At 40.6% G+C, this 25,289-nt stretch overlaps 1 protein-coding gene across 1 annotated transcript in view; it reads left to right on the top strand.

Annotated features, from left to right (window-relative positions):
* Positions 1 to 25,289, top strand: part of Sorcs3 (sortilin related VPS10 domain containing receptor 3) — a 645,896-nt gene that overhangs the window by 473,409 nt on the left and 147,198 nt on the right. Inside the window, exons 6-7 of the mRNA XM_052760015.1 lie at positions 2,471 to 2,535; positions 12,444 to 12,562. Coding sequence (XP_052615975.1) covers positions 2,471 to 2,535; positions 12,444 to 12,562 — 184 coding nt within the window. The remainder of the gene's footprint in view (positions 1 to 2,470; positions 2,536 to 12,443; positions 12,563 to 25,289) is intronic.

Genomic DNA, 25,289 nt, shown 5'->3' with positions numbered 1-25,289 from the left:
ATTTGGACCTGGAGGTCACAGCTAAGGTTGTGCCAAGGAACGTTATTTAGGGCTGTGGGGTTTTCCAGGATGGAAATCCTCTGGATGCTTCAAAACAAAACAAACACCGATGTTGTAGATCCACCCTCATTATTTTTGGCTTCACAGATCTAGGCAGGAAGCCTCAGACATCTGTTGGTTTCTGAACTCTACCGAGGTGCTCATGAGTGGCCAGTTCATTGAACCATTGGGGCCAGGACACTGCTAGAACACAGAGGGGCCTGTTCCTTAAACAGAGAAGGAAGGGCTGCTGTGGGTTTGGGCCAGGTGGATTGGGAAGGAGTGGGGGCTTGTCAGGGAAAGGGGCATAGAAATAGCTAGGTAAGAGTTAAGCAGTCCATTGGAACTGCCCCATACAGAAGTCAGGGCATCTTTCAATTTCTGACTTGCTCCTTACATGATCTGAGATGAGTAAGTTCTCTATGCCTCAGTTTCTCCTCCAGTTAAATATTGAGAAATGATGCCTGCTATACTCATGTTCAAGATTTACTGTTAGGATCAAATGAGATAAATAAAACAAAACAAAATACATCAATAATCTCTGGGGGAAACAGCCCATTAAAGTAAGGCCTCAGTTGTTTAGCTTTGGGGAAAAAGCAGTGTTTCAAGGAAGTCAATGTTTTAGGTAACTGAAATTTTGCCTTCTAAGATATGATGGTTTTATTTTAATCAACAAAAAAAATTTTAAGTTTCTCTAATTTATGTCATTTGCACCCTGGTGTCATAAACTAAGAATGTGGGACATAAAAGCCCCTGCTTCATTTTTCACTGTGTCTTCAGCCCTTGGTGTAGATGTCAGACATCTAATGCAGCTGTAATATAGTAACGTCCCGGGGCTATTGGGACGCATGTGGATTAGTGATGTGGAGACTGAGTTTTGAATTTTAGGTCTGTTTGTCATTTTTTTCTACGTCTCTTACTCTCTCACTATCAGCTAGTAAATCTGTCTATTAATCAACGGTTGCTTCCTAACTTGCTTTTCTGACATGCCGAAGCCCGGAAAAATTAGAAAACTGGTGTTGAGATGGTTTAAACTGGGAGTTGCCAAGCTATGACAGAACAGAGCCATTGACCGCACCTGAAGTGGGTCCTAGAAATGACGCCTGTGATGATCACGTCCTACAGGTCCTGTGAGTTAGGGTGTACTGGAGACTGTGAGTCTGTCTTCTTCAGTGCATTCATGTTTCAGTGTGTGTCTTGGCGCTTGCAGCTGGGTTTCTGTGTCTAATACTGGCCTGGATGTCTAAGGCAGGAGACAGTAGCCCAGGTGTTCCTTGAGAAGGGTCTGTAAAGAGTGTCCACACAGACCTGTTTTCTCTCCAGCGCAGTGGCTGCCCCTGAACCTACTGAGATTTTAACTACCATCTTCAGTCCCCTGGCCCTGCAGTCAGCACCACACCACTCAGGCTGTGGTCTGGTGAGACTTCCATTCCCTCCGGCACTAGCCCTGCCACAGCCACCAAATGTAGTTTTTAACTAAGTCTCTATCATTCTGTTTACTAATAAAGACTCAAGAGTCAGATGTTGGTATGAAAATCTGCTGGCTCAGAGGGGCCGAGAAGTAACCAGTTGGCCTTCCTTTTTGCCTGGAGACCCAGCAAGAGAACATCTCTCCACTTGTCCCAAACCAAAAGACTGTGAATCTCTAAGTCTCTCCCTACTCCTTCCAGTGCATATCGCTATCCTTTTTCCTACCTCCTCTGTACTGTCTATATCTAATTCCTGTCAAGTGGTTGATGGCTCTGCCCCATGATCCAAGGTTGAATTTATTAACACAGTCTTGGTCTTCACAGTGTGATCAAATATCCCAAATATCCCACAATACAGACTCGTAGCTGACCTGAGTCTTCAGGTTTCTCTCAACCTATTAACAGGAGAATTTTGTCCTGGTCACCATATTGAGTGCTTATAGCCAAAATAGTTGTTGTTTGTAAAATAGGAAGAAAGAAAGACAGACAGGATCAGATGGTGTGTGTGTTGGGGACAGGGGGAAGGCCAACAGAACAGACAGGAAAATGGAGTTCTATGTGTAAGACATAGATCTAGCAAGAATGTGGCTATTCAAGAGTGTCATGGGTTGAAGGTGCAGCTAGTTGTGGAGTGCTTGCCTATCATGAGCATGCACAGGGCTCTACTTTCAATTCCCAGGACAAGGGGAAAAACATCACAATTGAGAAGACAGATGGAAGATGATGGAGAAGGGAGAATCAGGAAAAATTTCTTAGAAGGTACAAAGTGGTAGAGATGGGTTGAGGACAGAGATTCAGACTCAAAGTGTTCTGTCATGGACTCTTTTTCAAGAGGCATTGACTCACTGACACCTACCTCTCTAGGTGTATTGTGACCATTTCAGGTGGCAGTCTCTAAAACCAGTCACATTTTTAGGACTTCCGATGGCTGTACTCAACCTGTTTCTCCCTTTCTTCCCCAGGTCGGTGTCTGGATTGGATAAGGAGGCAGACCTGGTGCACATGGAAGTGAGGACAGCAGATGGATGTGAGTGCTGCTATTGGTCAGACTATGCCAGAGATCTGTCTGAGGTCTCTGTCCAACCCTGATTTGCATTTTAATGGCTTGGGAAGATGAAAAGCCTCAAGCTCCATTACTGCCATATCCATTCCTATTTCCCAGAGCAGAGGAATTGACTTCTGGTCCCAAGAGAGACTTTCATTGAAATGAACCCCCAGAAATGAATTTTCTGGGGATGTGAGTTAATGTGATGTATTTTGCTGCCCCTGTTAGTAATTTTCTTAGCATCTTCAAACACTGGCCTCCATAGCTCATCAGGGCATTTTATACTCAAATGGTGACTCTTAGGGGCCACTTGTTTTGACATATGAACCCTTAATAAGGACAGGTTTTCCAAAAAAGTGAGATTTGCAAAAATGTTGTTCATCTATTGGACAGAAATTTAAAGATGACCTAATATATGCCAGGCTTTGTTCTTGACCATGTAGATACAGTGGTTAAAGTATTATATTATCTGTGTGAACAAGAGGTTCTGTTCTAACAATGGAACTCCAAGAGTTCAAGTATATACCTTTGGGATTTTTTTCTTAATTTATTTGTCGAGAATTTCATACAAGTATACAATGTAATATCATATCTATCTCCCAGTTCCCTCTTGAGCTCCCCTTAGATCCCTCCCAACATATCCCCCTTCCAACTTCATGCTTTCTTCTTTTCTCATTTTTTGTAACCCACTAAGTCAATTTAATGCTGCATATATATATATGTATATATGTGTATATGTGTATATATGTACATATATATATGTATATGCATGGAGCTGTCCAGTGGAACATGGGAGATCTACAAGTGACCATACCCCCAAACAGAATGATTCCCTTGGCCAAGCATCTATAACCTTCCAGTGACTCCTCAATAAGGAGTGGAACCTTGTAAACTCCCCAGCCATACCATGGAAGGGGAAGCAAAGGGAATGTAGGAACTGAAGGATAAGAAACAGTGTTTTGAAATATTGTGTTCAGTACATAATCGCAGGACATATAGTTACATTCACAGGACTTGAAAAAGATCAAGACAGACAAACTACAACTTCTTTGTAACATGTCTGGCTGTATACATCTCATGCAAAATTTGTGTCAAGCTAATTGTTTTAACAATTGTAACATTTGAAGCTAGAGAGATGGTTGAGTGGTTATGAGCACTGGCTGCTTTTCCAGAGGGCCAGATTTGGATTCCCAACACCCATATGACAGCTCATAACTATGTAATGCCAGTTCCAAGGGATCAAATGCATTCTTCTGGCTTCCATGAGTATTCAACACATATACATACACACATAAAATAAAAACAATAAATCTGAAAAAGCCTTTCTAAAAACTATAATACTAACTTTCCAGAATTTATCATATTATAATACTATATTTTCAAAGGAAAAATAAAGTCAACTTAGATGAAAATATATTTTATTCTAATACATAAAACCTTGTAGGTTGGAAACAGATGCAAACAATCTAATTGAAACACAACAGGACAAACACCTGCCTGTGAGTTGGATCCAGGGTTCTACCACCTTTATGCTGTGAGAACAGTGGGAAAAGAATCCTAATTTCTCGGCAATGTCCTCTGAACAGGGTATTATCTATTTCCTGTTCACCTCAGAAGGTTCTGAGTTGAGCAAATAGCAGAGGAACATTGTAGAACCCATGAAATGAACAAAGCTTGTGAGCATGTCCTGCTTTGACCTGCTATATCATCCAGAATATATTACATTAAGAAAAGCTGGATGTACTTTCTGCCTCATTTAGAAATTAGTTGACCTTGGACAGAGTTTTTGGCCTTTTTGCAATACTTCATCTATTGCTTTATATAGTTTTAATCAATTTGTTAACAAAGATTTTATTGTTGATCAAAATTGACTGCTAGGCAGATTTTAGTTCTGCAAACACAAAGCTCATCAATGACACAGGTGGCTTCATGTCATACTGGACTCTTCCTCACTGATAATTTCCAGGTAAAGCCAGGAAGGGGTTTTGTCAGGACTCTATGGCAAGTATAACTGGACACTGTCAAATATTTTTAACTGTCTTCACGTTCCTGAAATTTCTAGAATCCACACTTTAACCACACATGCCACCATCTCTTGTTCCCATGCCATTATTAAGCCTCATTATCCAATAAGTCATAAGTCATTGTAAAGCCCAATGCTATTTTAATTTTAAGCTCAAGGGCAATTTTAGAGTTTAAAAGTAAAATTCCTGGGCAGGCAAGCTATAAATCTCGTCAGCTGCCTGGAGGTGGAGAATGGAAGTAAAGAGGAAAAATGCTATGTTGTTTAAGTCAGCGTGGACTTCAGGCAGCCACACGGTGGTGAGGGAGGCTTTAGAGCAAAAGTAAGGAAGCCCAAAATATCAGAAAAGAACATACTTAGATTCTGGCCAGCATCTAAATAAAAAGAGATAGAAAGAAGGGAACGCTATGCCTTTCTGCTACAGGCCTCAGGAAGGTGGGCACACCCAGCTAGACCTCACAGCGGCTCATAGGGACTACATTAGGAGGCTGGGATTCTAGGAGGCAAAAGTACAGTCTCCCATTAAACACAAAATGATTCTGCCCATACATTTAGCATGGCTCAAGGTGATTATGCCTTCCTAAGTGTGGTTCCTTGGCCAGGTGATTGAAATGGATTAACTGGACTGTTAGGTCTCATCCAGGCCAGAGATTCTATTCTCTTGAGCAGAAGGAAGTTTTTCTTAATGGGCCTTTATGATACTCCTACATTCACCCATCTGAAGAAGTAATCCTAGCTGATATTATGGAATTGACTGATGATCTATCTGGCTTCTTCCAGCTAAGTGCGCACATTGAGTGAGGTCGTTGGGCTACCCTTCCAATGTGCCTATCTAAAAGACTTTCATTTGTATAGCAGCCAGGAAGAGGGAGGAAAGGAAGTCTTTGACTTGTGCCTAGAAGGAGACATGGGGGAGAAGTAGAGGCAGGAATTATTATCCCAGTACTTCTTAACAGCATCCCATGCAAATGGGTTGAGCTCAATGTCAGATTATTAGTACATCAGACTAAACTTTAAACCCTAGAATCATAGATCACTGACTCTTAAAATACCTCCGCTTAGAGCTCCATCACTCTCTAGAAACTCAGAAGGTAAGATGAAGGGCAGAGGGAGCTTAGTTATTGGAGCTGCAGACCAAGGGCCTTTGCTGTAATTAGAGTGGGTACAATGAAACTCCACTTTATTTTGGGGGTACAGGGTTTTCTCTGTTTAAAAATACTTCAGAATTATCTTTAAGATGTTTTTAAGAATTGTTTTTTGCTTATACAGAGGGCCTAGTCCAGTCCCATGCAGGCTCCACAGCTTTTGGTCTAAAGTTCATAAATTCCTACTAGCTTGGGTTGGTTGTCTCAGATTTCTCCATCATGATCTTGATGTCCCTTGCTCATAGAATCCCTCTTCCCTATCCTCGACTGGACTCCTGGAGCTCGGCCTGGTGCTTGGCTGTGGATCTCTGCATCTGCTTCCATCAGTTACTTGGATGAAGGCTCATGTTTGTTTTTCTGAGTCTGGGTTACCTCACTCAGGATGATATTTTCTAGTTCCATCTAGCCTGCAAATTTCATGATGTCATTGTTGTGTATCTTGGTCTGTTTGAGGGGCCCCTGACAGTGGGATCAGGATCTATCCCTGGTGCATGAGCTGGCTTTTTGGAGCCCACTACCTATGGTGGGAAACCTTGCATAGCCTTGATGCAGTGGGGAGGGGCTTGGCCCTGCCTCAACTGAATGTTCCAGGCTTTGCTGACTCCCCATGGGAGGGGATGGGGGTGGGGGAGAAAGGCTTGGGGGAAGTGGGAGGAGGGATGAGACGGAGGTCTGTGATTGGTATGTAAAATGAATAAAAAATTTTTTAATAAAGGAAAAAAGAATAATTTTTCAGCATCATTTTCTAAGTTGTCAATATATGATAACATGTCTGGGTCTAAACTGGAATTTAGGTTCTAGTTTTCCTTCTGTGTTCCAAATACCTAGTATTTAGGATCACAGATTCTTATCAAAGTTACTTGGGTTCAGACCCAGTTCTGCTATTCGCCTAAGGTCTCAGATGTGGAACATAGGAAAATCTGTCAATCAATCAACTGGCAACTTAGTAAAGACATTTAATAACTTGGAGGTGGTGATAATGATGTATGCAGGGTTACTGCTCCTTATTGTATTATTGCAATATTTAAATAAGTTAAAGCACATGATCCTAAAATATTATTGGCCAACTGAGAATGAGCACCTCAAAATGCTGTTCCTGTCATTGTTATCACCATGACCACCACCACCACCATCACCTCCTCAATCCTCATCACCACAACCATCATCAACACCACCATCATCAATCAGCACTACCTCCACCATCGTACAGCCATCATATCCAGAGATGGATTATTCCATTAGAACTAGAAATAGCTTTCAATGAAGTCAGTCAAGATTGCCATGATGTTTGAATGCCTGTAACTTTGCTAGCTTGTTCCCGGTGCCATACAGAGGCAGAGATTGCTGGCATTTTCCTGTATTAGAAGTTTCACTAAAGCTTGAAAGTCGTAAGCCCAACAGAATGGGTGGGAACTACCAGTTTTTGTTTGGTTTTAGTATCCACTGTGCCTCTCATGTTAAATTAGGCCTTTCCATCAATGTCACATCCTTTGATTTGCACTTCCTGTAAGTAGGTTAGCTCCACTTTCCAGTCTACAACAAATAGGATTAGAGGAGCTAAAGAAGTTTTCAGAGTCCCCTTGAATCTGCTTCTTTTTATGTGTTTGCATTTGAGAGTAATGTTGTTATTTAAAATAAACAGCTCTTGGGTATTTCTCAAGAACAGACCTGAAGAGCTGAATTTGCTTTTTGTTCAAAATTTTAATTCACTTTTTCAACTTCTGACAATATGTATATTACCCAGAGGGATGGAAGTTGAACGAATCATGGAAAGTTCTTTTCTCTGAGGTGGCAAGAGGCCTGATGTCTAGGAAGTTTGAATATTTAGTAATCTCAAAAGCAAAGTGTAATCACAAGCCACTATATAATTCAGCATAACAAAAATGTATAGGCTTTTAATAGAATTCAATTCTGTTTAAGTACCACTTACTGCAGGTTTATAAAGCCAGCCAAAGAGAAAAAGATGCTTACAGCCATGGTTCTGCTGGTATAAGGAGGTAACTCTTTTGAAAAAGCCTGGTAAAGCCCGACCTAGACTTTACTGTGGCATTTGTCAGTATAGATGAGAAGCTCACCTTGCTGAATTCAGAAAGTTAAAAGCTGTCTCCCTGAGCCCTGCAGAGCTCCTGGCAGGAATGCAGCCCCCCTTGGAAAGAAATGAGGCTCTGGAGGGTGTTAGACTTTCTCTCTGACCAAATTCCTGGATGCTTGTGTGCAAATCCGGGTTGCATTCATTTGTGAATATGCTGCCTCTGTCATTGGCCTGGGAATAACTTGAGAAAAGGAACTAGTGTTTTCTGTGTCCCAGAATAGCAATGAGTGTCTGACGCCTGCAGCTTCCCTGTGTACCTTGGTTGGATACAAAAGAAATGAGTGAACCCATCTAAGGCAGCCCTTCACACCATAAGAAACTCTTGTGCTGTAGGTGAGGATGCTTGGAAACTGGCCCAACCTGGCATAGGAGGGGTCTTCCCTAAACATCCTGCTACAGTACACACCTACTTGGAAATTGGACCAGATATTCCGGAGGTACCAAGCAGATCCTTCTGTTCATGGTACAGAAGACACATCGTTTGACTGTGACTTTTAGTTTTGTAAATGCAGTCACCGCATCAGCTCTTAGAAATGCATGCCAAAGATGTTTTCCATTTAGAAACATATTAGTCATCGGCATTCACCATTTGGAAAATCACTACCTGGTTTTCTCATAGGGGTATCTAAATGAGGTTGTTGTTGTTTTGTTTTGTTTTTCCACTTGGGGATGTTTCAAATAAAGAACAGAAAATTCAGCCTCAATAATAATGGTGACATTCAGTCAGTCACCCAGCATGCAGTTTGGCAATGTGGGTCAGAGGTATTGCCTACACTCAAGTCCAGGTGAAGTTATTGAATTTTCTAGGGTTCCCTCTTCACATGACATACTTTCCCATCCACAGTCTAACCTCAAAAGCCATGTCCCTCTTTTTTTCTCCTTTATTGTTTCCATCTAAGGCATCCTTTTCTTCTTTTTTTGCTTATACCTGGCACTTAAAGGGTGTCCATAGCAATAAAAACTCAGGATATGACTTTAGCATTAACACACACATTTCTTCCCTGACAGTGAAGCAGACTGTTCTTTGTTACTAGTAGAGTATATGAGGGATGTGCATAACTAAACTCCTTTCCTTTTTCTTTCCAGTAAAATTATAACTGGCATTTGTCAATTTTAAAAAATGTATTCCACAATATGCTCAGCATTTTAATACACAATATAGTGAATCTTGATAACAATCTTACATTGTTGACTCCTCCCAGATGAGATATGCTCTTACCCATCCAAGGGTAATTAACACAAAGCAAGCCCAGGATTTGGACTGCCTTGCCCTTAAGTGTCACATGGTGATCCATCAATCTGAGTCTCTTCCTGTGTCTGGTACCTGGTGTTACTAAAAACAAACAAGCAAACAAGGTCAGGTTATTAGAAGCTTGTGTGGGGATTTCATTGTATATGATAAATACCCTTCTGGGTTTCATTATAGAACTTTTACATATAGTCATATTTACCCTCATTTGGGAAGACTATCACTATACTTCCAACTTGAGATCCATTAGGAATGTGGAGCCTAAGACAAGTGGTATTTCCTGCTCATCCTTGACCCCCAAAGGTCTTCCTGTGACTCTCAGTTATTTCTGCTTGGTAGCCAAGACTGCCTGATAATTCACCATTCTCCCCCCACTGAGTTCTCATTAGGCAGTGGGTGCAATGGTGCTCATTATTGTATCTTTGAGTTTTGGAAAATCAAAGCATTGAGACTTCCAGTACTTGAGTCTGGCTCAAGACTACAAGGTCCCTGAATGTTAAGTGGATTTCAGCAACTCATTTTAGTACTTGTGTCCTGTTAAATTGAACCTGTCATCCCATGAGGCACAGTGGCAAGCAGAGCCAGAGCCAAGAAGTAGGATGCGTTTGGCACTGTCTCCCACTTGTCACGGGCCAAGGTTTGGGTAGGTGTTGATTTTGTTTGGGGTGGCCTTGAAAAGACTTGATTCTTCTTTCAGAGTGTTCAAATGCAAAAAGCATAGTAAATAGCCAAGAAAGAATGAGCCTTTGCATGAGTATAAGCCAGTGTCCCTCCCACATGCACCTTTGATTACCAGTGTGAAGAGCTTTCCGAGGCACTGGCTGACAAGGACACAGGTTGTCATGTCGGCATTTGTGATTTCTTTACACGTGTTTACTGCAGCCGTGTGCTGTATTTTGGTGCTTTATTCAAGGAGCAAATTAGTAAGCTGGTACATATCCACGAATATCCCTGGTGAGCTGCCCCTGTGCTCAAAGCACAGCCTGGGATCCCTGTCTTCTCCTTTCCTCTCAGCAGGAAGAGGGAAGCCAGGCCGCCCTTGGCTTCATCCACTAATGATCGCAAAGGAGGGGAGACACTCAGGGCACACTCAAAAGTACTGGAAAACCGATCTTACTGCATGGTCAGGGTCTGGGACTTCGAAACGTCTGTCTCCCTCGTGAGGTGGACAGGAATAACTGAAAGGGCACAGGTGGGAAGTAAGTCACTCTTGGGTCTCATGTGGACTGTGGTCTTGTTTGTTTAGCCACACAGTTGTCCTGTACTACATTTGAAATTTAAATTGCCCATAAAAAATTAAAATCAGAATATTTCACCTTAAAAATAAATAGACAGCATTACTTAGAAATCCAGAAGGTCTCATACCAGCTTGCCTATTGCCCCAGCCAGCGGGGTCTTCAATGGAGACCTAAAGGGAGGGCCGGCGAATGAGAGGGACAAGAGACACAAAGAATAAGAGCAAGACAGGACGTCTGATCAAGCTCCAAAATTTTATTTTTCCCTCAAGGCATATATAGGTAGGCAAAGGGGGTTGCGAGCAGGAAGGGACTTAATTATGGGGGTTGCAAACAGGAAGGGACTTAATTATGGGGGTTGCAAGCAGGAAGGGACTTAGTAATAGGGGTTGCAAGCAGGAAGAGACTTAATTATGGGCTGTTCGGCCAGCAGGAAATGTTGCTCTGAAGGTTATCTATCTACCCTTGTATAACTGCCTAATTGCTTAACTGCAGCTCATTCACCTGATATCTGAGAAGAGGTTCTGGTATCTGTGGGAAGAGGTTCTGGTGCTATGGAGACTTAAGCAAGGCCTCGATCTAAGAAAAGAGGAGAGAAACCCAAATATGGCAGCATATATGTCAAGGGTCGCTTAGGCTTATGGCTCCCGTCATCCTATAATGAACTAGAGCCAATTATTTTGAGAAAGGGTCTCATTAAGGCCTGGGGCAGCCTTGAACTTGTGATCTGCCTGCCTCAGCCTCCTGACTATTTGAGATTATAGGCCTGAACTGCCAGGCCAGAGCTATGCTTATGGATTGTTGATAATCATCATCATCATCAACAACAACCCCCAAACTTCCTTTGTTATTTTAACTTTAAAGGGAAATTAAGTATGAAGAAAAAATGATTCTCCATGTATAGTTTTAAAGCAAACTACTTTTCATTTTGACCATTTATTTTAGAATCCCATAAAATGAACAGTAACTATGTTTAAGGCAATTTACAGGTTGATTTCTTCACAGAGGCACACTTGTAGCTTTTTTGAAGGAGAAAGAAATCGAAAACACTGTTTTCCTGGATAGCTGTCATCAGGGGTTGATGCACTTAAGAGTCAGAGATTGTTTGGTTGTTCAGCTATAACTGTTACTATAAATGTAGATTTTTTTTTTGCCAATAGTTATACAAGCTTCATGTTAATAGTAAGTGAAAGTATTCGTGTTGCAAACATAATAAAGATGTATATTATGCAAAAATCACAGGCAATACTACAATATTATATAATGTCTTAAGTCCATCCCAATCCCAAAGTAATCATATCTAATCTTTATATGAGGCCTTGAGATCATTACTCTGCATAATTATGGCACAAGCCTATGTACCTAAAGACATATTCTTAAGTCATAAACTAGGCCATAATTGTACAAAATGGGAAACACACATTCAAAACATGGTAAAACAATGCACATGGATAAAGTCTGTCGACACATATGTAGCTAGCAATTCTTTCAGTAACAGCATGAGACTCGGTCATATATTATATCTTAGCTCATTCAAATATTCTTTAATTCGTGAACGTTTAGCCTATTTTCAGTTTTTCATCGCTGTGAATAATGTCACAATGAATATTCCCGCCTTTCCTCTTTGTGAAAATATATGGGTCTTTTTGTAGAAATGTTCCTTGAATTAAAATTGGTGGTGTAAAACATGTGCATGTAAATTTCTGATAGCTTCTTCAAATGTGTTCTTCCAAATGTTAAGTGAATTTATTCTTTTACTAGTAGTAGATGGGATTAACTCCTTCCCCACTCTCTTGACTAACTTAGGTATTACCTCCATTTTGGGGGTAGTGACATCAAATTCTTTGTACAAGAAAGTAAAATCTCATTATTATTTAAAAAATTATGGCCGGGTGGTGGTGGCACATGCCTTTAATCCCAGCACTCGGGAGACAGAGCCAGGCGGATCTCTGTGAGTTCGAGACCAGCCTGGGCTACCAAGTGAGTTCCAGGAAAGGCACAAAGCTACACAGAGAAACCTTGTCTCAAAAAATTAAAAAAAAAAAATTAGTCTGTGATTCCCTATAATGTCCATCTTTGTGTGCTGCTGGGGCCTTGGCTAGTCACTTACCCTGCTGCTAAATGCCACCCTGCCTTTCTTTTTCAGATGCCCACTACCTCACCTGCAGGATCCAGGAATGTGCTGAGACAACTCGGAGTGGCCCCTTTGCCCGCTCCATTGACATCAGCTCTCTGGTTGTCCAGGATGAGTATATCTTCATTCAGGTGAGTATTGCCAGTACAGCTGATGGTAGGAAGGGAGACAAGGTGAGGTTGGCTGCCTGCTAGGAAACAAGGGTGGCTTTCCTGAGAATGCGAAGGTGTGGAGCAAGGACACTGTCCTTCACTCACTCCTTGGTTCCAGACACTAGGGAGACTCCAGACTTCTGCTGTACTTTGAAGGTTTTCGGGGTCAGTGTTCTGCCCTGGGGATTTTACTTACCCAGGGAATTCTTCAGTTGGATTGCCACTTCACGATAACAGAGCTGTCTTGAGATGGTTAGGCTGGGGTTTGAGGTTATTAAAAGTCAAATGTCTAATGGACTTTGACTTTAAGTAATTTATCAAAGCCATGTTCTATTTCTGTCTAAAGTGGCTCGTCTAACTTGGAAGTGAAATCCTGCAGTGAATTAGACATCACCAGATTTTGCTTTCTGGAAAAGTCTAAAACATACTGAATTGTCCCTTCCCCTTCCAGAGCTTAATACTTTTTAGAATGTCCAACTCTCAAGTGTTTTCCAACAAGAAATCGACTAGTAGAGGAAACTAAAATCTTTATGTTGAGTTTTGCAGTGTCTACTTTTTAGTTCAAGGAGATACAAAACAGAGGGAAAATGTGGAAAAAAGTAAAAGGCAACACTCTAAAGGGAGAGAGAGACAGATATAGGAAGGTAAATGGTAGATGAAGGTAAGTGGTAGATGATAGATGGATAGATAGATAGATAGACAGACAGATCATTCAATAGATAGATGATAGACAGACAGACAGATCATTTGACAGATAGACAGATAGATTTATCAAACGACATTTGATGGCAGCCTTCAGTTCCCAACCCACTTTTCCATTGTTTACTCTCAGTTGTCTGCCAAATGGTTTCCCAGAGGAAACTTGACCTTTGACACAGCCCTACATTTGCTCCTGAAAGAGCTTCTCTGCCTGTTCCTTAGCCTTTCAGTCCAGATCGATGGCATCTCCTCTGTGAGTGTGCACCCTACCTTCAGTGCCCCTTATCGCTCCAGATTATCTTTCTCTAGCCCATGGATTATTAGAGTTATCCCTTGCCAAATGTGGACAGATTCTTCTCCTTTCCAAATGAAATTTTACACTCTGGAAGGAAGAACGGTATTTTAAATTCTTACGTCTCTCACCATTGGCCCTGCAAAGTTTCAATGCAAGTGAATATTTGCTGTGTTGCTGGAAACCCAGGAGAAGTAGCCTGCCACCCCAAATCAACCTGAAAGAGGGAGTAGAAGTCAGCATCTCAGGATTAATTCTCAAAGTTGCAGGATATCAACAGCCTTCTCATTGTCTCATTCATTGGTATTTACTGAACACAAACCCTGCAAAATATGCAGTGCTAGCCACTACTCTTGATATTCCTCAGATTCTTGCCCTTGACCTGATGCTTTTTGCTCCCAGGACTTACTGCCTGAGCACTCCCGTGGGTTTCAGTACTGTCTCCACATCCTGATGCCTTTAGGTCATCGAGCCATGACCTCCGTCATGTGCTATAGATGCCTGGGGTAAATGGCTTTCTCCACACCCCAGGGTGGGTGCTGTGTGTTAGAAACACAAGATCAGCTTGTGCCTGACCCAGCTGATGACATACTCAGTACCAACCCATTTGGGACATAAACTAGTATCGCGCTCACTCTTGCTAAGCTGAAGGAATAGACATCTGTTAACTGCATCCATGGTTTGAATTTTTACTTCCATCCCACTCTGGTTGCCACGGTCCTCATATAAGGTGATTGTTTTTTTTTTTCTTTATCTTTGCCGAAAATTTTTAAACATGGGAGCATGTGGTGATTTATGAATTTACCAAACTGACTGTCCTTTTCTTAATGATGAATGTGGCTGAACTGTTTTTGGAAACATGCCTTCAAACTTAGAGTGCTTAGATATTCTCCTGCCCAATGTGTTTCATAATATATTCTTAACTCTTCAGTTAGATACACAGTTTTACAAAAAATTAAAAAATCCTAAAACTATTTTTTATTATACTATAAGCAAAGACTTTTTAATTAATTAGCTTAAATCTTTAACTTTGCATAAAAGAGGTGAGGCTGCAGTTTTCCATAAGTTTAATTCATTGTTAGGTACATGTGTGGTCTCTCCTCTAGCTGCTGGGGCTAGGACAAGGAATACAGAAATTTCTTGAATTAGTGAAATTAATTTTTGTAGGAAACACATGCAGAGAGAGAGAGAGAGAGAGAGAGAGAGAGAGAGAGAGAGAGGGAGATGGAAAGATGAGATGAGATAAGATGTCATGGGATGTGGTGGGTAACATGGGCATTGGTTTAGAGCACCACTGTTTCTCAGGCTCTGGTTTGCCCCACTTATCTGTGTGACTTTGAAATGAGCTTCATTTTATCTTTCTATAAAAAAAAGTTAATTGTAGCACCTATTTCTTGGGTTGCATTAGTACTGTGTTATATAACAACCTCTGTAAAGCATCACAATGATGCTAGAACAGTGGTGTTCTATGAACATGTACTATGCCTTTTATCTTCTACTATGATAAGCTTATTTCTTTATAAAATATGTCACATGATGGTGGATGCTATGGCTAAAAATAAACCAGGAACTGGATGTTGGGGTATATTGTTATTGCTGTTTTACCTAAGACTTGATGACTTGACCAGGGACAGAGTGATAGGAAACATACAGCTAAGTATGTTGGACCTGGCTTCCTTGAACCATGCATGGAGTAGGGCTCAGATTCTGTAAGAGGAGCAGTGGGGTTATCATGGATGAACAGACAAATTGGAAGGTTGTATACTATATGTGATAATATTTGGAAATCATAAAAAATTGAAGGATTAAGAAAAGAGAAAAGATCCAAACATTGGTCCCCAGAGCACACCAGCATTTACATTCAGGAAGATGAGAAGGAACCAGACAATAAGACCACAACTAAGAGTTGAAAGATAATGTCACAAAGACGGTAGGGTGCTCTATTGACTGATTCATTTTTGCTCATAAGGCAAATGACTATGAACTTGAAAAAAAAAGTGAGTTTCTTTAATCATCAAATAACCACAGGTTAAGTACTACTACTTGAAGCCATCAACTATTCAGAATTGAAATTATTTTTTATTTTTTTTTTGTAATTATATAACAATGCCAATAGTCTACAGTCAGGCTCCACACAGAGTAGTCCATGTGTCAAGTGGTTTTCCATTGGAACTTTATCAGCTCTTTCCCTGCCACAGGAGTTCTGCCACTCGTCTCTTTAGAAATGCCACATAAGCTTTACGTGCCACTGTGTGCTCAGGGTGTAGTTATGGCAACTTAAAACTCTCATTATTATGGTCTGCCTTCCTTAATTTCCCATCTGTTTCTTTCATGGAACTGAATATTTTAATTTTAATTTTAACTGCATACTTTAGGAATATAGCTATTTACAGAATACCCAACCTTCTATTTTGGGACAATATCTATTGATTTCTTCTTGTGAATGATGATAAACCCAGTGAGCTGCATGCATTTCTCTTTCCCTCTTCTCATTAATTCTTACACCACTCACTTTAAGATGGTTACAGGAGTTTCTGGGGTTTGTCTTAGTATGTGACTTTGGTAGACTTAAATATTTTGTGATGCACTGTGGATGAAGTGTGAAATAGGGTGTGTAGTGACTTCCTACCTTGTTCACTTTCCAATCAACAGTTGCCAACTGAGTCATTTAGCACATGCATGTTCTGCTGTGTCCCGCTGTTCCTGCACTGGTTTTGATCTTGGTTGTGTAGGTGAATATATTCACCTGTTCCAATCAGGCTTTGGGGGAAGCTCCCCCATTTAGCTCTCACTTGTCTGGTTTGTCCTTTGATGGACCCTTGAGGACAAGCAATTCTTGGATGTGGGACAACTACTCTTACCTTCCCTTGTGTGTTTGAGTGTTGCTTTCTCAGGGCCTACAATGCATGTGTTGATCTCTTTCTCTGCGAACTTGGCTTTTATTGAATGCCTGACTATGGCTGGGTCAGGGCAATGTGAGATTCTCTTCTTTGAGATACCTTGTTTTGGTTTTCCTGGCTCTCGTTTAAGGAGAGGGGCGTTGCTTCGTTTATTTTGTTATCTCCACCCCCTGGAATTTTTCATCATATTTGAGAACCAGTTACATGCTCGTGTATGCCTTGTGGTCATCATCCTGTTTTATCCCTGGGAATGTGTCTCTTTCATTCAAATGATTCAATTTCTCCTTCATTTTTATTATCTTAAAAGCCGCTTTAAGATATCTTGAAAGACACATTTTACTTAAGTTTCATGGTTTGGTCTCTGTTTCTAGAGGACCCCAGATGTGTGAGACAGAACTTCCAGAATGAAGACAGCCTTTCATCCTGCCCCCAATTTGAGCAAAACGAGATAAAACGGTTTTACACTGTGCTTGAATCAGTATTTAGCAGTTGACAGGATCGTTCTGTCTAATTGTTCTGGTTGAGCTTCTTTTCTGAATTTAGCCAGATTACATTTTAACTTTCCTCCTTCCACCACTGCTAACAGTAACAAGCAATTGCCCTCCTCTTCCTCCTCGTTGTGTCTTCCCTTGCCTCTTATACTTCTGTTTAAAACTCTTCTCTCACTGAAGTGACCTAATTATAAAGGTTAGTGGTGTGTGTGTGTGTGTGTGTGTGTGTGTGTGTGTGTGTGTGTATGTCTGTGTATACTTATGTACATTTGTGTGCAGGTACACATGTTTATGAAAATATAGATGTATGCACATGTGTTTGGAGATCAGAGAACAACCTCAGATATCATTCTATCATTCTTCAGGTTCAGGTTCCATCTATTTAATTTTGAGCCAATGATCCACCTGTCTCCACCTCCCCTGTTCTAGAATTACATTTCATACCCATGCCCAGATTTTTGTCTTTACTTGTGTTCTGAGGGATCAAATTCATGTCTTCTGTTCAAAATGAAAGGACTTTACTGAGTGAACTAACTCATGCAGTCCCGTGCAGATGGTTAAATACATATACATATACATATACATATACATATACATATACATATACATATACATACACACACACACACATACATATGTGTGTGTGTGTGTGTGTGTGTGTGTGTGTGTGTGTGTGTGTGTGTATAGTGTTTTACTTGCATCTGTGGATATGTACTCTGTGGCTGCTTGGACCTGTAGAGGATATTGAATCCCTTGTAACTGGAGTTACAGGTGGCTGTGAACTACCATGTATGTTCTCAGGATCAAATGGAGCTGCCAGGGAAGGGCAGCCAGTGCTCTTAACTGCTGAGCCACTTTTTCAGCTGTCATACAGGTGGTTCATAATTATAGAAATGTGGCTACAATTTGTTTGCTTCACGGAATGATCATTTTTTAATACTCCTAATATTTCTTTTTCCCGTCTCTTTTTCTCTTTTGTTTTATTGAACCAGTTCATCATTCTTATACTATTTATTTTTATTTTCATAATGTGGCGATATTTTGTTGTACTCTAATAAAACTTGCCTGAAGATCAGAGGACAGAGCCAGCTACAGAGTTAGCCATAGAGGTCAGGCAGTGGTGGCACACACCTTTAATTCCAGAGCTTGGATCACACACTTTTAATCCCAGTACTTGGGAGTCACATGCCTTTAGTCCCAGCACTAGGAAGGTTGAAACAGAAAGTAATATGCTGGGCAGAGAAAGGAATATAAGGCAGGAGGAGACAGGAATTAGGCCCTTTCAGCTGAGGACTCAGAGGCATTCAATCTGAGTATTTGTGGAGACAGGATCTCCTCTTTTCGGCTGAGGAGTTGGCTAGGTGAGAAGTGGCTGTGGCTTGTTTCCTCTGATCTTTCAGCATTTATCCTAATATCTGGCTCTGGGTTTTTATTATGAGACCATTTAGGATTTGTGCAACATCATATTCTTTTTTATTTTTAATATTTTATATGTATGGGCATTTTTGCCTGCATGTATATCTGTGTACCACTTGTGTGCCTAGTGTCCATGGAGGCCAGAAAATATTTAGGATGTCCTAGAACTAGAATTAAGGATTTAAACCCCATGGCTATATTGCTGGGAATCAAACCCTGGTCCTCTGGAAGAGCAGCCAGTAATCTTAACCACTGACCCATCTCTTCAGTCCTGTATCTTTATATTTTTAACTATTGCTTATTTTTAATTACCTGAGTCCCTTAGGCCACAAAATACCAAAAATCTAGGAGTTTTATCTTATGAAAGATCAGGGTCCCGTTTCTGTTTATCAGGAGTCTTACTTCATTCTCAGTTCTGTGCGATTCAACTTATTTTTTCTCTAAGCAGTTTTTCTCATAAGGCAGAACCTTCTGGAACGCAATACATATGGCTTCCTTCCCACATATATTGTATTTCATGGTTAAATTTTCATTAAGTGTGAAGTTTGCATTGCTCTTTCTTGTTTGGCTTGCTGTTGTAGGATGATTTATGAGGAGAAAGGGGAGCATTGTAATTACTTGGCTATTTAAAACCATTTATAAATCCTTATCATGTGTTTCTGAAGTGTTTCTATAGTTTACTAACTGGTTCCTTTGCTCTCAGATCAGCACACCAAGCCCCTAGTGCCTTCACAAACTCCTTCCAAAGTCCTTTATTTAAAATAAAAATCAATGTCCCCAGACTCAGTGGCTGTTAATCACCTGCAGGGTAAAATCCAATTCCTTAGCATTGTCTGCAAAGAACCTCCACAGTCAGGGCCCTCCAATGAATCAGCCTCAGAAGAACTCCTCACTTTTGCTTCCCAAGTACTACCTCCCTTGCTTTAATTAACCCTCCAATAAACATGGAGCTTTTTAGTCTCTATGCACACATCATGACGCTTCTCACCATCCATGTCTTTCCTGTATTTTCTTTATGCTTGGGATGCCCCTCTGGGAGACAAACTCAGTCATTAAGATTTAGCAGTAGGCAGCACTTTCTTGAGCTTCCCTGGTATTCTCAGTCTGGATTGGATCAAGCTCCACAGCTGCCTTGTTACCTGTTTCTGTTGTATCTTCCAGTCAGGTCTGTAAACTATGAGGATCTGACTACATCTTATTCATCCTTGTTTCTCCTGCACTTTGAATAGTGACTGGTACTCAATAAGTGTTTACTGGACTGAACTGAACTGAGGAGATAAGCCAGGTTCTTATTTTCAGGGCATGTAGTTAGTTATCTTTTCCAAGCAAGGAGATCTTGTTTCTGCAGCTAACAATATAAGACAACTTAAGGTAATTGGCAATTGCTCACTGCATAAGAGATGTCTGTGTGTAGAGCGCCTTTGCATTTTTTATAAAACCACTGTCCAGGAATTGCCCAATGTGTTATTCAGTGCTCCTTCCTATTCATTCATTTAAATATATTAAAATACATTCGGCCCAGTGGAGAGCACGGGCAGCTAAACAATTATAATGCAATGTGATGAAAGCTGCATTAGTAGGAAACACATGTTGCTCTTGGCTAAATGAAGAACTCTTCACCCTGTCCTGGATGAGTGCCAGTCGAGGATTCCTGGGGGTGGGGGAGGCTGGGAGTACAGGTGAGGGTGGAGGAGAAAAAGCACCACAGAGAGAAGACAGCAGATGCTAGGGTAGAGACTCAGGACCTGTGTGCCAGGACCTCTCTACCCAAGGCTCTTTGTACTTGTTGGAGATAAGAACCTTCCACTTTCTTTCCTCAAATACAGAGGAAATAATATGTATTATCAAATAATGGCTTACCTTTCTTTCTAGTTTCTAAAACTCTCAGAAGTAATCTAATTTTAACCCCAGCAGCTCCCAACATCCCTCATGCTTTTCCCATCTCTTTCTTCTTTATTGTTGTTTGTTGTAAGACGGAATCTTGCTATATAGCCTAGGCTGGCCTTGAACTCACTATTCTCCTACCTCAGCCTTCTGAGTGTTGGAATTACAGATGTTTGCTGCCACATCTGACTCTACCATAGGACATTTTGATAGCTTCATTTTCTTTATTTTATTTTTTTCAGCTATTTTTAATTATGTTTTGAGTGTACATTTTAAAGTAATGAAAAACCACCTCAAGTAATTTCTGAAACTTTGTTTCTGGTTTCTGGTCATTTGTGAGAGTATAAATTTGAAAATTGAAATAAGGGTCAGGACAAACTTGATTTATGGATAAGGTGAGATTGTTTTGGTGACTAAGACCTATTTCTAAATGTTTACAAAGGCAATGAAGATTCCTTTTTGTTCTATGAATAAAGATGCCTCAGAAGAAGAAAACTAGCCAACTGACAAAGTCATTTCTCCAGGGTTTAAACTCATAGATGATGCCTGACAGCATCCCAGGATACCAGGCTGAAGAACAGTATGCTAGCCCAGCAGCCTCCTCTCAGGGAGCAACCATTGATAAAGCTGTAGAGAGCAGCTCAGCCTGAGTCTAGTGTCTCCATGGCAAGCTTGGCCTTAAGGACTGTGTGTTCTACTGAAGAGCCTTTGCTCTCCCTCTGGAGTTTGGTGTTGAAGGTAGAGCTTTGTAGAGGTAGACTATTTGTTATACAATTTTAGCAAGTAGATAACAGCAAGTTTAGCATAAGGTGCTTCAGTGGTTCATGAGTTTAGGAAAATTTTCCACTTAATTTTTCTAGTATTACTATTTTAAGTTTGGCTATAATGCTAGCAGAAACAGAACTCTAACAAGAAAGACAACAGAAAACAACAAAGGAAAGCACTATCAAAAGGCCCATTCTATCTCTTGACCTTTCTAACATGCTGGGGACAAATGGAGCTTCTGTCAGCTTTTTATTAAATCTCAGGAAAACTTGAGTGACCAACAAATACCAGGTACATATCCAAATGAAAGGAAATCCGTATGTCAAAAACACCACCATGTTTTACTAAAGCTATGGGTACAGTATTCCAAAACTGTCCGATATGTAACCCCAGTGGAATACTACTATTCAGCCACAAAAAGAATGCCATTCTACTCTTTGGTGTGAGACAGATCTATCTGGAGATCATTATGCCAATTCAAATCAACCAGGCACAGAAAGACAAGAACTACGTTTTCACTCACATGTGACATTTCTAATAGTTGATCTCATTAAAGTTGAGCATGGAACACTGATAGACAGAGGCTGGGGAGAATAGAGGAAAGGGAGGGAAGAAGGGTGATTGCTCAAAGAGAAGTAAGTTCTAGTTAGGCAGCAGTAAGAAATTCTTGTGTAATACTGCACGTTAGAGTGCCTGTGATGACTTCTCTGGTCATGTCATCTGCAGAAGAGAGGATTTGGATGTTCGATGAGTCTTCCAGGGTGCGTGTGTGTGTGTGTGTGTGTGTGTGTGTGTGTGTGTGTGTGTATACCCTGATTTGGACATTATACAATATACACATGTAGCAAAACACCACATTATGACCCACAAACATATGTAATTTTCTGGGATTATTTATCATTTCAAACATTAAAATAAAGTAGAAAAGGATTGTGGAAAAGTAGGCTTGTTGGCTTCTTCGCACTTCCTTAGAGAGAGTCACTGTTTTTGTTCACTCTTTTTACTGCTTTGCTTAAGTCCCATTCATTTAACCAATGGATTCTGGTGCTAATAGTGTTTAAAAGCCACTGACTATAACACTGTGTGGGTCAGAGGTCAAGCTTTTCATATGTGGACAGTCAGCCACTAGAAAAGCAGGTGAGATCAAGCCTGTATCTTCTTTGCATATGAATAAGTAATATTTACATAAATATTTGAGAGTGCAGGTAAATAAACAAAAACCCAGGCAGTCTCTAAATAATGAGAATCATTTGATTAATCCATTAGGCTTTTCCCCATGATATCAATTTCACATGAAAATTCACCTCTTCTCAGTCACACATCCAAAGAAAAGCACTTCCTATAACCAGTAGCAATTCCCTTTCCTGGCTCTACCACCCTTAGTCCTCTCTCCTACATGGCTCCTGACATTTAGGATGACACACAGTTTATACTTCACCTTTTATTTCAGGCCTGGCAAAGCTATGCAGGCAGCCATCTAAGCAGACTCGCTGGAGGAGACCTCATGCTTGATCTCCTGCCTCCCTTGAACTGAAGATGTACATGAAGCTGTGGCATCTGTTAACCTGTTTGTGCCTTCCCTGCCTTGGGTTTCTTAGTGAAATCAAAAGGCATTAATCATTCTGAAAAAGCCATGCTTTAATGGGTGAGAATCTACCTGAAAGGACTGTGCTCCACATGGATAAATGAAACAGACTGTCTTCTATAGGGAAGAGGGGACTTCAAGTTGACTTCTGTATGCTGGGCCAAGTTGGTTGAAAACCTTGACACTTATCACTGTAGGATAGCTCTTCTAGTGATTATTCTAGAGAGTAGTTAGTTCAGCAGCAACCATCCCAATATTCCTCTGGCAAAATGATTCAACCCTGGCTTACTGGGGACTGTGACAAACAAGAACACAGCTTTGTAAGGCTTCTTGTATCCACAGTAGATTACACGATGTTCCGTCCTAGCTTCCCATGATGGCATGAGAGGTCACCTTTCATGTGAGGATTCATTCACTCACTGAACAAATTGGTACTCACATTCACTTGTATTCATTCAAGTATCTAAAATGCAAGGGGAATTAGATACAAATTACATGCTCAAATGAAAGAGAGAATGGAAACTTGAAGGAGGGAAAAAAAAACCTTCCTGACTATTGAAGTTACTGCTCACACACTCTCTGATCTCTGTGGCTTTTAGCCCAGGGCAAAAGTATTTTCCTCATTCTCTCATGTGAGCTTGATACTGTCCTAGGAGGTCACACACAACAAATTAAACACTCAAGCGAAAGAAGTTCTTTTAGTTTGTGAACATTGTGAATAGATGAGAGTAGCCCTAAAAGCATATCTAGAAGGGCTTATATACACTCTCTTAATCTCCCATGTGTCTTACAACAATTTGTGCAGACCAAGTGGCATGATTCTGTCCTATAGAAATGAGAAAATCAGCATAGTGAGAGTAAACAGGTTGTCCAATGCACCCCACATCATGGCTGGTAGTCTCCTGGATCCTTTGTGAGCCACTATGGAAACACCATAGTTACAGACAGTATGATATAGATTCATTTAGTACCAAATACTACTTTCAACTCCTAATACTATTCTGTGGATGTAGTCTGTAGCTGAAAGTTTTCCTGTGCTTGCCCGGCACCAAGATCCCACAGCCACTTATAAAATTCCTGTGTCCTTCCAGGTCCTGCAACCACTCAGACCCAAGTCAACACACAAAGGCTTATATTATTTTTAAACTATGGCCATGGAAGGATTTTTGCTAGCTAGCTCTTACATCTTAAATTAACCCATTTCTATAAATCTATACTCTGTCACGTGGCTGGTGGCTTACCGATACCTTTACATCTTGCTTCTCCTGGTGGCAGCTAGCAGTGTCTGCCTGCTCTGCCTTTCTCTCTCTAGTTGGAATGCCCCACCTAACTTTATTCTGCCTCACCATTGGCCAAACAGCTTTATTTATCAAACAATCAGAGCAACACATATTCACAGCATACAGAATGATATCACCCATCAGTAGTCAAGAGGGAAGCCCCCTCTGTAATGAGGATGGAGCACTGTAAAAAGTGCTTCTTGAATGATTATGGCACCAAAATCAAGTCAACCAGTTGCTGTTAGATTTTAAGGAATCTGTGTATAAACATAAAAAAGTAACTCCGTTTATCAGGTATGGTGAGATGTCTCCGAAGTGCTGGCCATTAATGAGTGGTCAAAGCCAATTTTTGCTGAGCCCCATAAAACATGCTGAGTGCAACAGGACATGACAGAGGCAAAAGACATTGTCCCTGCTCTCAAGCAATTTATGACTCAAGGAGCTAGGAGTCTGATTTGGGGGACAGAGCCCTCCCTGGTTTTAAAGACCTGTGCTGTAATCAGGGATCTGCCACCCTTCAGCAAGGGAGCACCCATAGGTTACCTAGACTCTCAAAGCACTCATTTGCTCTTCTCTGCAGAATGGAACCATGCTGCTTGTCCTGTGCAAATTGGAAGGTTGTTGTGAGGATCAAGGGAGATAATAATGTCTTTGAAATGCTTTGAGAACTACAAAGCCCCACAAAAGGCAAGACTTGACGCTAATCCACATACAAAACTCAACCTCATTCTTTTGTGTATATACACCCTCTTTTAAAGCTTTTTATAAGCCTGCCATAGAAAAGATTACTCATTCTCTTCGCCAAATTCCTTTTTAAATTATTCATGGGATCAATTCATGGTTAAACATATGTGCATGATAAAACCTTCCTATGTAACTTCCATAGTGTTGTCATTGAAGAAATCAGTCTCTCATGATCTCATGAGACAAGATGTATTCTGGGTCTTAATTATCTTTTAAGAAGTGGAACATCTTTGTCTTGGTTCATTGAGGTTTTGATACTTTATTGAAAAGCCTACTTTATACATCATCATGGGATAGAGAGCTGTCTCTATGATGTAGCTACTATTTCTCTAATTGTTCTCTTTTTGATAGGAAAAAAAAGCCCCGTGGCAGTAATTAATAGAGTGTAATTATTCAAAGAAAACTATTTGGTGATATTTTAAATGATGTTAATTCAGCTTTAACGGGAGAGCTTTTTGAATGTTAAATAAATAGCAATTTCATCTTTAGGAACACAATTACAGCACAGGAGTTTTAAGGGAAACGAAAGAAATAGAATCTTCAAAGGAAATCCAATAAAGACATCTTTAGGTGTACACAGTTGAAACACTTCCAGAATCTTAAAACACACGTGCTTTTAACACCCAGTGCCAAAGACAGTTCCTCAGTTG

The sequence above is a fragment of the Peromyscus californicus genome, unplaced genomic scaffold, assembly GCF_007827085.1.
Source record: "Peromyscus californicus insignis strain IS unplaced genomic scaffold, ASM782708v3 Scaffold_4__1_contigs__length_199733344, whole genome shotgun sequence".
Classification (NCBI taxonomy): Eukaryota; Metazoa; Chordata; class Mammalia; order Rodentia; family Cricetidae; genus Peromyscus; species Peromyscus californicus.
The sequence above is the reverse complement of the archived record's forward strand: the minus strand, read 5'-3'. Positions and strand labels throughout refer to the sequence as shown.